Consider the following 17047-nt stretch of genomic DNA (forward strand, 5'->3'; position numbering starts at 1 on the left):
GTGATTGGATGTTAAATCCCGGGATTGGCCTAGCATGCTAAACAGAGCCGGTGATCTGATACCATTCTGATGGATCTTAAGACAATCCACTGACAACGCCATTATTACCTTTAAATCCCATCCAATCCACCCCTAATACTTTCAAATTTGCCAGGGACGTGTTTGGTTAGAGGGATTGGAAGGGATGGGAAGGTTTAATCCGGTATTAGCCGGGCGTGCCAAACAGACTGGATATAGCAGTCCAGGGATAGAGCAATCCCATGGATATCAAGACAATCCACTGACAACATCATTATTACCTGGAAATCCATGCCATCCGCCCCAATACCATCCAATCCCTTCCAATCCACTCGGCCAAATGGGCCCTAAGCTAGACCTGAGGAGCGGATACCATCATATACATATCCGACACGGTGATGAGTGGAAAATGGCATTGAAGACCAAGAAGGAGTTGTATGAGTGACTAGTCATGCCATTCGGTCTATCAAACGTACTAAGGACTTTTATGCGTTTAATGAATCAAGTGCTTAAACCGTTCATTGGCCGATTTGTGGTAGTAAATTTTGATGACATCCTGATATATATCCAGGATGCGACAGAGCACAAGGAACATCTCAGGTAAGTGTTGTAGGTCCTACAAGTTAACAAGTTTACCTCAACTTGAAGAAGTCTAGTTTTTAAGCGAAGCCCGAAAGAAGTGGTCGAATATGAGCTTGAGTTGTATGCAGTTGTTCAGGCGTTGCAACATTGGCGACATTGTCTGATTCAAAGAGAGTTTGTTATGTACATTGACCATCAAACATTAAAATTTATTAATAGTCAGACTAACATGAATCGTGTGCATGCTAGATGGGTTGCATTTTTGCAGGAATTCACATTCGTTCTGAAGCACAAGTTAGGGCAACAAAACAAGGTGGCTGATGCACTTAGTCGTTGTGTATCACTACTTGTTATAATGAACAATGAGGTGGTCAGCTTCGACTATCTCAAGGACTTATATGCTGACGATGATGACTTTAAAGATTCTTAGATGAAGCACCAAGAAGGTCATCCCAATGACCTACGTATACAAGACGGTTTTCTCTTCAAAAGGAATCCATTGTGCATCCCCCAAAGTTCTCTGAAGGAGCAGATTATTCAAGAGCTATATGGAGGTGGCCTTGGTGGACACCTTGGGTGAGACAAGATGCGAGTTCTTGAGGAGGAGAGGTATTACTAATCGTAATTGGTACGTGATGTGGAAAAAAATAGTACAATGTTGTCATGTTTATCAGATCTCCATAGGACAATATCATAATACGGGCCTTTACACCCTATTACCTGTGCTTGATGGCCCTTGGGAGGATTTATCTATGGACTTCGTGCTTGGTCTTTCATGAACACAATGCAGCATAAATTTGGTGTTCATGGTGATAGAACGTTTCTTCAAGATGACCCACTTTATTCCATGCAAGAAAACCCTCGATGCAACACATGTGGTGAATCTATTCTTCAGAGAGGTTGTGTGGGTACACAGGGTCCTTAAGATCATTACTTTTGATTGTGACAAAAAGTTAATTAGCCACTTTTGGCAGACTTTACGGACTCGATTCGATACACAACTTCAATTCAACAACGCCTATCACGCACAGACTGATGGGTAGACCAAGGTTGTGAATCGCACGTTGCGAAACCTCATTCGATGTATTTCAGGAGAAAAATCGAAGCAGTAGGATTTGACCTTGTCTCAAACAGAGTTTGTATTCAATAACATGGTGAACCGCTCGACAGGAAAATTCCCGTTCTAGATTATTTACGGACGAATGCCTTGCTACACACTTGACTTGGTCCCACTGCCCAAGCTCCTAGGCATGAGCATTGCAGTAGATCATATGGTAGACAGGATCATGGACATTCATGTGGAGGCGTGGACCAAGCTACATGCCTTGAATGATAAGTACAAGAAGTAAGCGGACAAGCATCGACGACAAAGTGTTCGAGGTGTGCAATCATGTTATGGTCCATTTGTGAAAAGAAAGATTTCCAACCGGGACATACAACAAATTGAAGAATAAGAAGATTAGACCGATATCAATCATTCAAAAGATTAATGACAATGTTTACGTTGTTGATCTTCTAGATGATATGACGATCTCACAAACTTTCAACGTTGCAGACTTGACCGAGTATCATGAACCAAAGTAGGATGAGAAATTGAGAACAAATTGTTTTGAAGTGGAGGGGACTGATGTAGAGTGGGCCGCGGACAATTTCAAGGCTAAGATGGATAAAAAAGGCCCGGTCAATGACAGAAGTGATCTGAACTATCAGACCTTAAATCCGGCGTAACTCGCACTCCGAAATGAGTTATCAGACGTATAATATATGATTTTGGGGTAGAATGAGTTACTTTAGCCACCCAACCCACTATACCGGGTTGTGTAAGCCAGATTTACAAAATACCATCAGATCGATGATCCTTTCCCTATTTTAATTATGTTTTTACTATAAATAGTAAGTTTTAGTTTGATTATAACTCTTTATCTGTTGGGCTTTAAGAGTTACACCCAATGCGAAAAGTGCTTAGAATAATTAGGAGAGCAGTGTGGTGAATCCAAATAGGACATTTACTATTTTTGGCCGAAAACCTTACGCACTAGTAGGCATCACGACTGTCTATAAATAATAAGTTTACTATTTATAGTAATTTGCAAATTCTAGGAGTTTTAGTTGTAGTTTGATTCTAAAATTTCTGTCCTTGCTTATTATCCCTATTTAAAGGGTTGTGAACTCATTTATTTAATTCATCAATCAAATTATGAATTTTATGAAATTTATTTTCTATTTTTCTTACTTTTTCCTCATGGATTCGAGAAGTCTCTATGAGGAGTCCAGAGAAGCTCCGTGGATTCAGAGTAGTTATCCTTGAGGAAGACGGTGATTAACCTTATCACGTTCATCCCTACATCAATAGCCTACCTTTACCTCTTTTGAGCAGCCATCTACCTCTCCCACAACCATAGCCACACCACCCTCTACGCCAATAGCCACACCCATGTTACAATAGTCCTCAACGGCTCCCACATCTTTGAATCTTGTTGCCACCACTGAATCTCCTTCACCACCTCCTTCTAACGCGTCAGTTGCCCCTGTTTTTCCATGTACTACCACCATTCATCTTATGGTTACCCGCCACTGTAATGGCACGCGCAAGCCAAAAGCTTAGCATGCTAGCCACTATCCTCTTCCTCAAGCTTATGCCACCTAGGTCTTGCCTCTGCATCAGTTAAGCTCATTTACTTCTCGCAGGATGTTCATTTTCCTGAATGGAGAAATGCCCTGATCGAAGAATTTAATGCATTGCTAAAAAATCAGACTTGGTCTCTTGTTCTGCAGCAGTCTAGTCTCAACATAGTGGGTTGCAAATAGGTTTTTAAAATCAAATGACACTCTAATGGAAGTATAGAACATTACAAACCTCCTCTTCTTGTTGCCAAAAGCTTCCATCAACTACTGAGTCTTGACTATTATGAGACCTTTTGCCTTGTCATTAAACTTATGACTATTTGGATTATTCTCAGTCTTGTTATACAACATACATGGTCTATCCGTCAGCTAGACGTTAAAAATGCATTTCTTCATGTCACCCTTTCTGAACAAGTATTTATGGCTCAACCAGCAGGTTTTGTTCATCCACACCATAATGATTATGTTTGCAAGTTCAACAAATGGATTTATAGATTGAAACAAGCTCCTCGAGTATGGTTTCATTATTTTAGTAATTTCATCCTCAGCCTTGGCTTCGTATAGAATAAGGCTAATAGCTTTATTTTTACCCTTTATAGCTCTTCTGAGATTATGGTTCTACTTTTTTATGTGGATAATATAGTTCTCACTAAAAATTCTTCTTCTCTTATTTTCTCTTTCATTGATATCTTGGGCAAGAAGTTTACAATTAAGGACGTTAGTTGGGTTCCAGTCCTTCCCTTAGTGGTAGACTCTGAGGTGTTTTAACACGAGGTCTTAGGTTCGAAATCCATAGGTGGTGAAATCCCACTACGATATGCGTAGGTGTGTGTGTGTTAAAAAAAAGGACGTTGGCCCTCTCTACTATTTTTTGGGTTTTGAGGTCTTTATGCTACAACAAGGCTTACATCTATCTCAAACGAAGTACACTCTTGATCTCCTTTATTATAGCAACATGATTGAATGCAAGCCTATTCCACACCTCTTGCTGGCAAGACTCAATTATTTGCATCAGATGGTGATGTTCTCTCCGATCCTATCGAATATCATGATCTTATTAGTGCTCTTCAATACCTTACCCTTACACGTTTGGACATTGCTTTTGCGGTGTATCATGCCAATTAGTTTATGAGTGCTCCACGGTCACTTCACCTTGCAGTCAGTAAGCGTATATTTTGATACTTAAAAGGGTCTCTTAGTAATGGTATTCTCTTTAAAAAATTTATCAGGCTACTTCGTCTTATATCTTTTTCTATGACGACTAGGCTGTTTATCTTGACAGTCGTCACCCTACATTGGGTTATTGTGTTTACTTGGGCTTAAACTTAATTTCTTGGAGAGACAAGAAGCAGGCCACTGTCTCCAAATCGAGTGCCAAGTTTGAATATGTCTCCCTTGCCTATGCCTATTTTCAAATTTATTTAGATTCAACATTTCCTTCGTGAACTTCGGGATCTCTTTAAACTCTCACATTTCTCTATTGTGACAATCTCAATGCAACCTACATGGTTCTTAATCCAATTTTCCATGCTCACACAACATATTAAGCTTGACTATCATTTTATACGCGAATGAGTTACCACCAGATGTCATCGGGTTCACTTCGAATGCTCTTTTGATCAAATTGCCGATATCTTCACCAAAGGCCTTAACAAGCAACACTTCTCACTCCTATGTTCTAAACTCATCTACCCTAGACCGCTCGAGTTTGAGGGGGAGTATTATAAATGATTTACCATTCAAACTAACTTGATTTATGGTTCGAACTATATGCAGCAAATTAATTATGATCTCTGCCTAAGTTTTTATATTTTCTATATTTAAATTACTTTCCCTTGTACATATTAGAACTTCTCTTTAATCAAGGGATGCATAATCAAAAGCTTTCCTTTTGTCAAGGATTAAAACCGTATAAATTTATATTGATTGCGAATACAAGACAATCAAGTTCTCTCTCAAAACTTTACAAAAAGGTCATTTGAACTTAGATTTATTTATCTCCAAGTGCGGTCAAGATATTGATAATAGCTAAGGTGGAGCTTTCTCTTCAAAATGGCATCAAAATCTTTAGGGTTGGTCTCATGTGCTAGCAAGGTGGGGTAAAGGGGTTGGAGAAGAAAGGTTTGTTAGTATACTTATTTGTGCACCTGTTTATAAATCACGTGCATCTATGTGTCAGTATATCGGTTGAGCCCTTGGAAGTTGAAGACCAAAGACACATGAAGACTAGAAGCATCAAGGAAGTGAAGAGTAGATAAATGAGGTGCCTTAGTGACCCTAATCTTAGACTCAAAACAACCGTAACATTTAGATGATCTTCACCTTTATAGGTAATTTTTCATTTGATCATCACATAGCCTTAAGAGCCTTTATAAACCACACTTAGATAAGCTTTAGAGGTCCCTGTAAGTGTCATAGTTTGTCAATTAGAGTGAGTTGTGAGTCTTAGAGTTAGGAGAGCCCTAAAGAAGAATCAAGTATGAAGACTCAAGGATTGAAGGCATCTAATTCATGACAAGGTAGGGAAATGACAAAGACCTCGTCAAAAGCTATACCAAAACCTACATAACAAAACTCTCTATCTAGCCTATACCTTATAGGAAAAACTATCTTAAAGAATGCTAGTTAGTTAAGTGAGTAGAAGTCTGTGTATAAAGAAATATATCAAAACAGATAGTTTCGATGGCATCGAAGTCCCATCGAATTGCCTTTAACGACATCGAAGATAGCTTGATAACATCGAGCTCATAGTCTAAACAGTCTAGTAATAAAATGTCTAAATTCTAAATCTTTTTAATGACATCGAAGCCACTTCGATAACATTGAAGCTACTTCAATGACATCGAAGGGTACACATGTTGACAAACATACTGAGTTTATTTTTTGCAGTAAATATGTTTTTTCAAAATGCCTGAATGATGATTTCACTATGTAGACTTTGTTTCTGCACTTCTTCTTGCTTGTATTCTTTACATATGTATTTAGAAGTAAGTGCATATTAATTGTTTAGTTAAAATTAAAAAAATATTATTCACCCCCTTTAGGACATTAGCTATATCTTCAAGTTTCATTTAGTAGTGGTAAAGCCATAATTTCAGTTCCGAGTTGCTGGAAAATAAACTTCCCAACCCAGTTAACTTAGTGGGGAGTGGGGACTTCGATTGATCGATCAATCGAACTTAGCCAAAACAGTCCAATGAGTTCATTGAACTATTTCAGCCTTGCTCGATCGATCAATCGATGGCCCTCGGGCAATCGATCGAGGCTAGCTACTAGAGATCTGTTGGACCTTTTTCTCTATATATTTTGCATTTGGATATTTTTCAAAAGCATGGTTTTTGACATTTTAGATACACTAATATATCCCAAGCTCAACCAAACTCTTGCGATTTATTACAAAGATATTCATTCTCCTTTCTTAGTGATTCTTTACTCAAATGAGCATTCGAAGCTCCTTTAGAAAAAGAACATGATTTCTAGCTTTCTTAAAAATTTATACATAAATTTCATAAGAAAATCCTATTGTATATCAACTTCTAAAGTATTCATCTAGGTGAATCCTCATTTACAAATTAAATTAAGCCTTTAGTTGTAGGAGATTCAACCATACCCCTCCCATTACTTTGGTAGCCTCTTTGGAGCATCAAGTGTAAGGAATCCAATTCAAGAAAGAGGGCTTCAAATATTGGAGGAGCACAAGAGAAGCTGATTGAAGTACATGAGAGCATTGATCAAGCATCTCAAGTAAGATGATACAAATTGGTTGTCAATTTTTAGAGTCCACATATTCTTTCCTTGCGTAGGATTGAGTATAGAGTTTGTGACCCAAACTTGCATAAGTTCTTATGTAGGATAGTATCGCTACCAAAACAAATGAGTACGTATAAGTCCTTATGTAGGCCTTTGATGGGAATATACATGTGTCAAGTCTTTGTATAGGCATCTAATGGGAGTGTATGTATATAAGACCTTTTTTAGGCCTTTGGTGGGAGTGCAGGCTTGTTAAGGTTATGGGTGAACTTATTAAAAACTTGTGGGATAGTGAATACCAGTACATTTAAGGACAGTGCATCTGTCAGGAGTAGAATAGGAAAATTGAACCACTATACATGCTTGTGTTTGTGATTGTCAATTGAGCATAATTTTATTTATGCTAGTGATTGTTTAGTTAAACTATACAAATGCTTGAATTGGATTATATGCTAGGCACTTAACTTATAAAGCACACATAAGTATATTATCTATATAGATTAGTTTCTTATTGGCATATCTCTTGTAGTCTATGTGTTTGGACCAACTTTGGCTTGGAAGCCTTAGTTTTAATTTGCCTTAATTTGTTTTAATTGATAAATTAGTTTAATTAGGCAATGAATTTTAAATTGGTCCTAATCAGCACTAGGACGTAGCCATAATTCTATAGCTCTACCAAGCTTCCACATGGCTGTGGTAGATTATCCTACCACGCGATTTCAAGGTCTTCTATCATACAACTCCTCATGTTTGCAAAGAGGGAGGAACTATGTAAGATGGTGTCTCTTAAGGTCATTTCGGTTACAAACTCATGAGAAAAACTTATTTACTCTGCTTGTCTCTAATTATTCAATTCATCTATTCAATTTTCTTATGATGAGGTTTGAAAAAGAAATCTACTATTCATGGTCATGAAATCTTAAAAGAATTGACTATTTTAATCATTAGCAAGTTTGGAAAGAATGATAAACATTTGGCTGAATTAGTAGAAGAAAATCATGGACATAATAATTCTTTCCAAGTTACACGATAGATATATTTGGATCACAATAAAAGGTGATGCACTGACCTTTGCCTCTTCAACTTTGATTATGTGCAGACGGAAGTGGCATTTAGTGTCATAGAGTAGTCGAAAGTTTTCATTTATTTTGGAATAGAGATAGCATCTGAAATAAACTCAAATAACAATTGTTAGGATCCAATAAGCAAGTCAATAACATTGCCCTAGGTATCAAATTGAATATTAAAAAGAACTAACTAAAAATAAATAATGGTTGGAGAGTATACTTATGAAATCAACCGGATACATCTTGTTAATTCTAACCTTTACGTCAACCAAAATATGCCTTTACATTCAAACTGATATGACCTCATGGTACATAAGTGCATTATTCATTTTATTTCATGGGATGTGAATTAGAGGCAAGCATTCCCTAGCTTTGTGAGGGCCAAATGATGGCTTAGGGCTTGAGAAGGCCATCAATTACAAAAATAAAGTTAAGATAAACATAATAGGCAGGTGGATCATTAATCAGACATGAAAATGTTTTTGGGATTCTAAATGCACGAGATCTAAAAAAAATAAAAAAAATGTATGGATTACAAGGAAAAACCATGGAATCGAACAGTAAAGACCGATTAGAGGTAGATCTAGGAATTAAAGACTTGCCAAATACCAGAGACTCATTGAAATCCACTTCAATTTTGGTGAGAAATGCTCTGAGAGAGATGGAGAGGAATCTCTACAATTAAACGATTAAGGTTCTTGCACGAGAGAGAGGGTTTTTACATAGAGAGTGAGAGAGGGTTCTTGCATAAAGAATGAGAGGGTTATTGCAAGAGAAATAGAGAGATAGATGACATATATAACTATGATGGAGATTTTTGGTGAAATCCTTTTGAAAGAAGTTCATGCGTTAGGATGCTAGGTGGGGCCCACCATGATGTTTATGAGAAATCCACCTTGTCCATCCATTTGCAAGATCATTTTAGGTCATGAGACAAAAAATGAGGATGATCCAAAAATCAAGCGGGCCACACGAGAGGGAAATTAGGGAATGAAATACCTACTGTTGAAACCTTCCTAGGCTCCACCATTGATGTTTATATGCTATCCATACCGTCTATAAGGTCACTCCCAATAGGATGAAGTGAACAAATGAAAAAAAACTTAGCCTAATACATAACTTTTACGGCCATATGAATGTTTCAATGGCGGTAATTGAATGTCCATTTTTTCCTCTTGTGTGGTCCACTAGAGTTTTGGATTTGCCTAATGTTTGGTTGTATGTCCTTAAATGATCTTACAAAATGGATGGATGGGGTGGATTTCTTATAAACATCAGGGTGGGTCCCACCTCGCATCTTAGTAGGACCTTTCTCCTAAAGGCTTTCGTAGGAAATCCATGTCTGTTACAGGATGATTTGGTAAGTGACGCTGTTATTAGCCAGGTGGAAACTGTTCGATGCTCTGTCGACCCATCATGATGTATGTATTTTATCCTCGACATTCATCCTTTTTTTAAAACTATTTTAGTCCTTGATCCTAAAAAATGAGACATATCTAAATCTTAGGTGGACCACACACAAGAAAATAGTAGTGATTGAATGTCCAACATTAAAAACCTCCTAAAACCCACTATAATGTTTATTTGACATCTAACCTATTGATTAGGTTATACAGACCCTCCAACATTAAAAACCTCCTAAAACCCACTATAATGTATTTGACATCCAACCTATTGATTAGGTTATATAGACCCAAATAAAGGGAAAAACAAATATTAGCTTAATCCAAAACTTTTATAGGCCCCGAGAAATTTTTAGTGGTTTGTGTTTAATCAACACTATTTTTTGTAGTGTTGTAAATGGGTCAACAGACTCGATGGGGAACCCAAACCCGACCCATAGTAATGCCCCAGTTTAGGAAACCCAAGTATACTACTCGTTTTCTAAAAACCCATGTGTTAACCTTTAAAATTTCAGTCTAAATTTAAACCATCTTATCATAAATCAGAGTTAGCAACAATATTGAAAGAGTAAACCATGCATGACATAAAAAATATTTCAATTACCATAATGATTCAGAATGTAGTGCCCATACAGGACCTATACAATCAAAATAACAAAAGTTTATTAGAAAAAAATAAAAATCTATCAACTAAGGGCGGAACTTAATATGGGCCGTAGGGACCTCGTCTAGTTCTTTAGTTGTTCGATCTGCTCCATTGACCAAGTGAACATCATCGGCTCGCTCTATACCTGCATTAATTGATATGTTTTGATAGAATGAATAATTATTATAGTGAAGAATACCCTCTAAGATTTCACACTTATCATTAATAACCCAGGAATAGATCATGAGACATGAGAAGAGATATATTAAACACTGCAATTCAAAATTATGATCACATATTCAGTAATAAAGTTAATCAACATAATTTCATCATTAGGAAAATGCAATAACAATCGTAATACAAATGAATGTGTCTAGATAGCCAAATAATCAGCATACGACCTTTTATTGTGCCCAGAAATCACATCGTATGTTAACCCCACAAGATGACTAGAAAATCAACAAGTGAACTTTTACTTCACTCGAAAATCAAATAGAACTTCGCACGGTGACTAGAAAATCAACAAACGAACTTTAGCTTCACCTAGAAATCATATGAACTACGCGCGGTGACTAGAAAATCAACATGTGAACTTCAGCTTCACTCGGAAATCACAATACAAGTGAACTCTGTAAGGTGAATAGAAAATTGATATTTAAACCTTTGCTTCATCCAGAAATCATATCGTATGTGAACTCCACAAGATAACTAGAAAATTGGTAAAAAAAACTTCAACTCCACCTGAAAATCACAATACGAATGAACTCCGTAAGATGAAGAGAGAATCAACATAGGAAATTCGGCGTCATCCGGAAATCGTATGAACTTAGGAAGATGGCTAGAAATTTGATAAATGAACTTCAACTCCAGACGAAAATCATATCGAACTCCACATAATGACTCGAAAATCTTCAAGTTTATACGAATATAACCAACAAAGCCACAAAGGGCGCCAATATTCCATCAGAGACAGAAAGGGCAAATATACGATCCAAGCCATGTAGGGTAAATATGCGGTCCAAGCAATGTAAGGTAAATGTGCAACTAAAGCCGTATAGGTCAAATATGCACTCCAAGATGGTAAGTTCATAACAAATTCTATTCATTTATCACATAATCACAAGTGGCAACATATAGTTAATTAACCGATTATATAACTGAAGACAGCATGTGACCATCAAATCATTTATGCTTGCTAAAATTAAAGAGACATATTTATTATCTAATACAAGAATCAATTGCATAACATATTAGCATATTCACATAATGAGATAAGTAACTCAATCAAGTAATTTAGGAGATATTAAATGGGAGAATTATCCAGAGATCGTTTGAACTCCGGAAGATAGCTAGAAAATTGATAAACGAACTTCAGCTCCACCTGAAAATCATATCGAATTTCGCATAATGATATAAAAATCTTCAAGTTTATACGATTATAACCAACAAAGTCACGAAGGGAGCCAATATTCCATCAAAGCTGTAAAAGGCAAATATACGATCCAAGCCATGTAGGGCAAATATGCGGTCCAAGCAATGTAAGGTAAATGTGTAATTAAAGCCGCGTGGGTCAAATATGCACTCCAAGATGGTAAGTCCATAACAAGTTCTATTCATTTATCACATAATCACATGTAGCAAACATATAGTTAATTAATTGATTGTATAACTGAAGACAGCATGTGACCATCAAATCATTTATGCTTGCTAAAATTAAAGAGACATATTTATTATCCAATACAAGAATCAATTGCACAACATATGAGATAAGTAACTCAATCAAGTAACTTAGGAGATATTAAGAATGAGAAAATTATCTAGAAATCGTATGAACTCCAGAAGTTGGCTAGAAAATTGATAAACGAACTTCAGCTCCACTCAGAAATCATATCGAACTCCGCATAATGATCCCAAAATCTTCAAGTTTATACGAATATAACCAATAAAGTCACAAAGGGTGCCAATATTCCATCAAAGCCGCAAAGGGCAAATATACGATCTAAGCCACATAGGGCAAGTATGCTGTCTAAGCAATGTAAGGCAAATTTACGATCAAAGTCACGTAGGTCAAATATGTACTGAAAGATGGTAAGTACATAACAAGTTCCATTCATTTATCACATAATTGCAAGTGGTAAACATATAGTTAATTAACCAATTGTATAACTGAAGATAGCATGTTACCATCAAATCATTCATGCATGCTAAAATTAAAGAGATATGTTTATTATCTAACACAGGAATTAATTGCACAACAAATTAGCATATTCATATAATGAGATAAGCAACTTAGGAGATATTAAATGGAAGAATTTAAAGCACCAAATATGAATTTAAGTGGGGAGCTTAAAGGGTGAGTCCTCACCTTAGGATGTGAGTTTACATCTGCATAGGTTTTGAAAGTGTGAAATAGCTTGAATCAAGTTTGACTCTTTATCATAAAATTTCTCAAATATATATGATTAAAACTGACTAATAAATTTCTAATTTAAATATCTGAGTTGCCTAGCAGGCAAAGATTGACCTCCGTGGAAAGACTGATTCATTCAGATCGACATGAGGAACTTACCTAATTAGGTCGATTCGATCTAGTCTTGGTTGCTTGTCTTGACTTGAACGAACTCAATTCAAACTGGGTTTATTCTTATTCTGGAGCTCGACTTAGCTAACTTGACCCGAACCCGAATTGGACTCAACTTGTCTGAACCTCCTTGACTCAACAATGAGTCGACTCACTCCCTCTCTCTTTCTCTACCCCCTTTCACTCTCTCATTCTCCCTTTCTTTCGTTCTTTTCTTCTTCCTCTCACTCCCTCATTCTCCTCTTTTGTTGGAATGTCCAACTAGACTGGCCTAACTCGACTTAGCGGACTTGGTTTCAACCTAGTCAACTCGGCAACCACCAAACTTTTTCTCTCTATGGTTCTCTTCCTCTATCTCCTTCCTTTGCTTCTCTGCTCTTCCTCTGACCAGACGGTGTGGTTGGACTCGGTCTAGCAACTCAGTCGGGCCGGAACTCAGCTACTAAGTCGGCAGCAGTAGCAAGAGCCTTGTCTCTCTCTTTCTCCCTTGTTCGTTTCTCTCTCTTCTTCCTTTCTCCTTTCCCTCTTCTCTCTCTCTCTCTCTTTCCTCTGCCATGTCCAACACAATTGTTGGGTCCAAAACTCCGCCAAGACTCATGCCAGCGACTTAAACGAGTCACCTGGTGCGACATGCCTGACAGTGCTATCGAACAACTAGTCGTTCCTCGGGAAGAAAAAAACTATCCTTTGGACATGCCTTGTTCAGGTCAGTATAGTTGACACACACTCACCATTTTCTGTTAGCCTTTTTCACTAGTACGACATTTACCAGCTAGTCAGGGTAGTAAATCTCCTCGATGAACCTGACCTCAAGGAGTTTATCGACCTCTACACCCATGGCTCCATACTTTTCAGGGTTGAATACTCGTCGCTTTTGCCTTATTTGCTCATAGTTGGGGTCCACATTTAATCGGTGGACCATTACCTCTGGGTCTATGCTAGGCATGTCCTGGTGGGACCAAGCAAAGACGTCAGCATGTTGTCTTAGCAAGTCTACAATTTCAGCCTAGTGTCATGGCTCGACAGAGATTCGATCTGGACGGTACGGGTGGGGTTGGTCTCGAAGAGTGGTATTGACACAAGGTTTTTCACTGGCGATCCTCTTTCAGTAGATTCGTCATGTGGGTTCAGGGAGGTGATATGCATTGCTTATTGTTGTTACACTTTCGTCCCGAGCACTATCGAGCCTTATGTTAATCACCTCTGATCTGGTCGACCCCGTGCTCAGTTGGAAATTTCATGGCAAGTTAATAAGTGTAAACCACAACTCTCATGGCGTTTAAGGATGGTCTTCCCAAAATCACATTGTAAACTGATGGACAATCTACCATAAGAAAATTGACCATGGTGGTGGTTTGGTTACCACCTTCGTCCACAATTACAGGCAGCAGTATATTTCCTTAAGATGTCACCTTCTCCCCTGCAAAGCCGAGCAAGGGTGTCTGGATAGGTAGCAGCCTGGATCTTCTTACCCCCATCTTGTCGAATGCAGTGGTGAACATGATGTTAGTCGAGCTTCGATGTTGACTAATATTCGGTGTACCTTGTGGTTGGCCACTGTCATGGTGACCATCAAGGTGTCGTCGCGTGGGTGGTGGATCCCTCGGGCATCATCTTCTATGAAGGCCGGACTACATGAGTTTAGCCTGGGTTCTTTCATAGATCTGCCAGTGAGGTAGACATGGTGCTCTATCTCACTGTTGGTGGTGCTTCGAGCATGCCTTCGAAGTTCCCAGTTTGAATCTCCGCTACCAGCTGGTACTCCGAATATAGTGCGTATCTCACCTGTTGCTTCATTGTTGTTTTTCTCATCATGTCTCTCTGATTGCATGATCAGTTAATCTTCTCTTCCTTTGTTGACGAATACTCATAGATGTCCCTTTTGTATCAGGGATTCAATTTCTTCTTTCAGGTCAAAGAACTTTGCGATGTTATGACTATGATCTTGGTGGAAGTGGCAATACTTCCTCTTATTTATCTTCTTGGAGTCGTCCTTCATCTTGTTTGGCCACTTTAGAATTCTTTGATCCTGCACTTACATGAGCACCTGCTTCAGCATGGTGTTCAAGGGAGTTTATGTGTGGAAGCAGATTTCTTGACGTCAGCTAGGTCGCTGGCCTATGCTCTAATCGTCTTCCTTTTTTCTTTTGGTGTTAACAGTAGAAGGTTCCCCCTCTTCTTTCCACTTTCTATCTCTTACTGAATTGTTTCTGCCATGGGTAGCCTTCCGTGAACTAAAGAGTTCCTTCATATTTGAATATTTTTTAGATTGGTTGAACAGGTTAGCCAGAGTAGTCGAGGGATTCTTAGTAATCGAGAAGAAGAATTTTCCTTGTTTAAGGCCAACCACCATAGTGGTAAGAGCTATCTAGTCAGAGTAGCCGTCAACCTGAACTGCTTCAGCTTTGAAGCGAATAATATTATCCCTTAGAAGCTCATCTTCTCTCTCTGTAATTGTGAGAAGGTGAGTTATAGACTTTCTTTTATCTTTTTCGCCGATGAACTAAGTGATGAAAGCCTTACTTAACTGGGTGAACGTGCCAATGGACTTGGGCTTCAGGCGTTTGTACTATTTTCGTGCAGCCCTTGACAAAGTTGGAGAGAACGCCCTACACATCACGAGTCCAGAAGCACCGTGAAGTTCCATCCACACTTAGAAGGATTATAGGTGCTCGGCTAGACTCGCTAGCCATGTGTAGGGAGTTATCTGGGGCATTTAGAACATAAATAGTAGTTGGGATTGCATGATGTCATCCGTGAATGGGGGATCAACTTCTTCAAGCAGAGTGTCAATAGAGGCAGGGACCTTTTCCCAACACACCTGTTCATGTCCTTGAACTTATCTCGAATTTTCTCTACCTCCCATGGGACATCGCTCTCTGCTGTGACCTCAGGAGCTTTCCCTCGCCTTTTCTTCTCCAAAGTGTGAAGAAGATTGGACATTGCGAGCTTGGTCATTTCCATGGTCTACGTGGGGACTCACTTGCTTCATGTTGGCCGATCTTTTGCCACATAGGAGTTGTGAGGTGCGAGTGGAGGTCGAGATTGCTCGGTTGCCGCACCCAATTCGATGCCTTAGTTGTCAGGGAGGGGGTGTTGCCTTTCTAATATCCACATAATGCAATCAATGTTACCGGTCAGAGCCTGAATTTGGTTATCCGGAGAGACAAGTCGACTTCCCCTATTTCGGGACCTTTGTGTGATCACTGGGGAAGGCGGATCAGGCTGAGGACCTGATTGGGGAGCCTGAGTGTTTTCAGGTTATTCTTCTAGTGTTGGTTGGGTGATAGCGGCCAGAGACCTCTTTCCTTTAGCCATCAAAGGGAGAAGTAGAAAGACGAATAAACTTATTGTTGTAAGAAGAACTTATTAATGGCTTTGTTGTCAATTCCCATAAACGGCGTCAAATTGTTATTGCTGAAATCTGGTTGATCATATCGCACCCTGTATGAGCCACTAGGTACGTGCACTTCAATGGAGAACAAGAGGACACTGGGGACGACGGTTGTGGTCAGGGACCCTCTGATGCCTAAGTCAGGTGTGTATAGTTAAAGTAAGTGTGGTTAGAACTGGGATATTTGTGTGTCCCTTCCCTTTAAACAAGGTAATGTATTTATAGGGTGTTATTAGGCAACTTCTATATCTGAGTAAATTTATAACATACACTGGAGGGGCCTGTATTGGAGTTGGAATATGTTCTTAAGTAATTCTTTGATCATGCCTCGATTGGCGTGATCTTCGGCTAGGATCTTGCTGAATAGTCTTACTTATATATGGTGCGAGATTCTTTTTGGATGTCTGAGCCTGAGGTCAGCATTTAAGGTCGAGGCCAACATCTGAGGTCAAAGTCAGCATTCGACCTCAAGGTCGACATTTGAGGTCGAGGTTTATTAACGAACTTTATCTTCAAGCGGGTTAACTCTTTCAGATCAATCATCGAGTTTCCCTACTCAGCTCTTCTTCTTTAGCCATTTGGTAGTTCAAAGGGTCTACTTTGATGATCTTTTGTCCGCATGTCTCATATGTCAAGTTATCTTGATTTTACCTGTAACGAATATCTTATTTAAGTGGAAAAAGATGCCTAACTCCATCCTTTTCCATCAGCTATGCTCTTGCTCTGGTTACATATCAAACGGTAGAAATTAATTAAGTTGAAAATTTTTACGACACCAGGACTTCAAAGTAATTCTTACGACTCCAGTCACATAAATCGCATACGGGTCAATAGACCACACAACATGAAAACTAATAATAATAATCAGGAAACGGAAGTAATTGCATTGCAACGGTAGTGTTCCTAATTATTATCGTGATTGGCAATCTAAAGAGCAGTAATGTAAGTCAGACTTTTGGACCCAGGCTTATTTAATATCCA

At 38.5% G+C, this 17047-nt stretch overlaps 1 protein-coding gene across 1 annotated transcript in view; it reads right to left on the minus strand.

Moving 5' to 3' along the window:
* The window catches only part of LOC131249582 (uncharacterized), a 75811-nt gene extending 60175 nt beyond the window's left edge, over positions 1–15636 (minus strand). Inside the window, exon 1 of the mRNA XM_058250382.1 lies at positions 15494–15636. Within this exon, the coding sequence (XP_058106365.1) occupies positions 15494–15636 (143 nt within the window). The remainder of the gene's footprint in view (positions 1–15493) is intronic.
* Positions 15637–17047: the final 1411 nt, after the last annotated feature.

This window comes from Magnolia sinica, chromosome 6, assembly GCF_029962835.1.
Source record: "Magnolia sinica isolate HGM2019 chromosome 6, MsV1, whole genome shotgun sequence".
Taxonomy (NCBI): domain Eukaryota; kingdom Viridiplantae; phylum Streptophyta; class Magnoliopsida; order Magnoliales; family Magnoliaceae; genus Magnolia; species Magnolia sinica.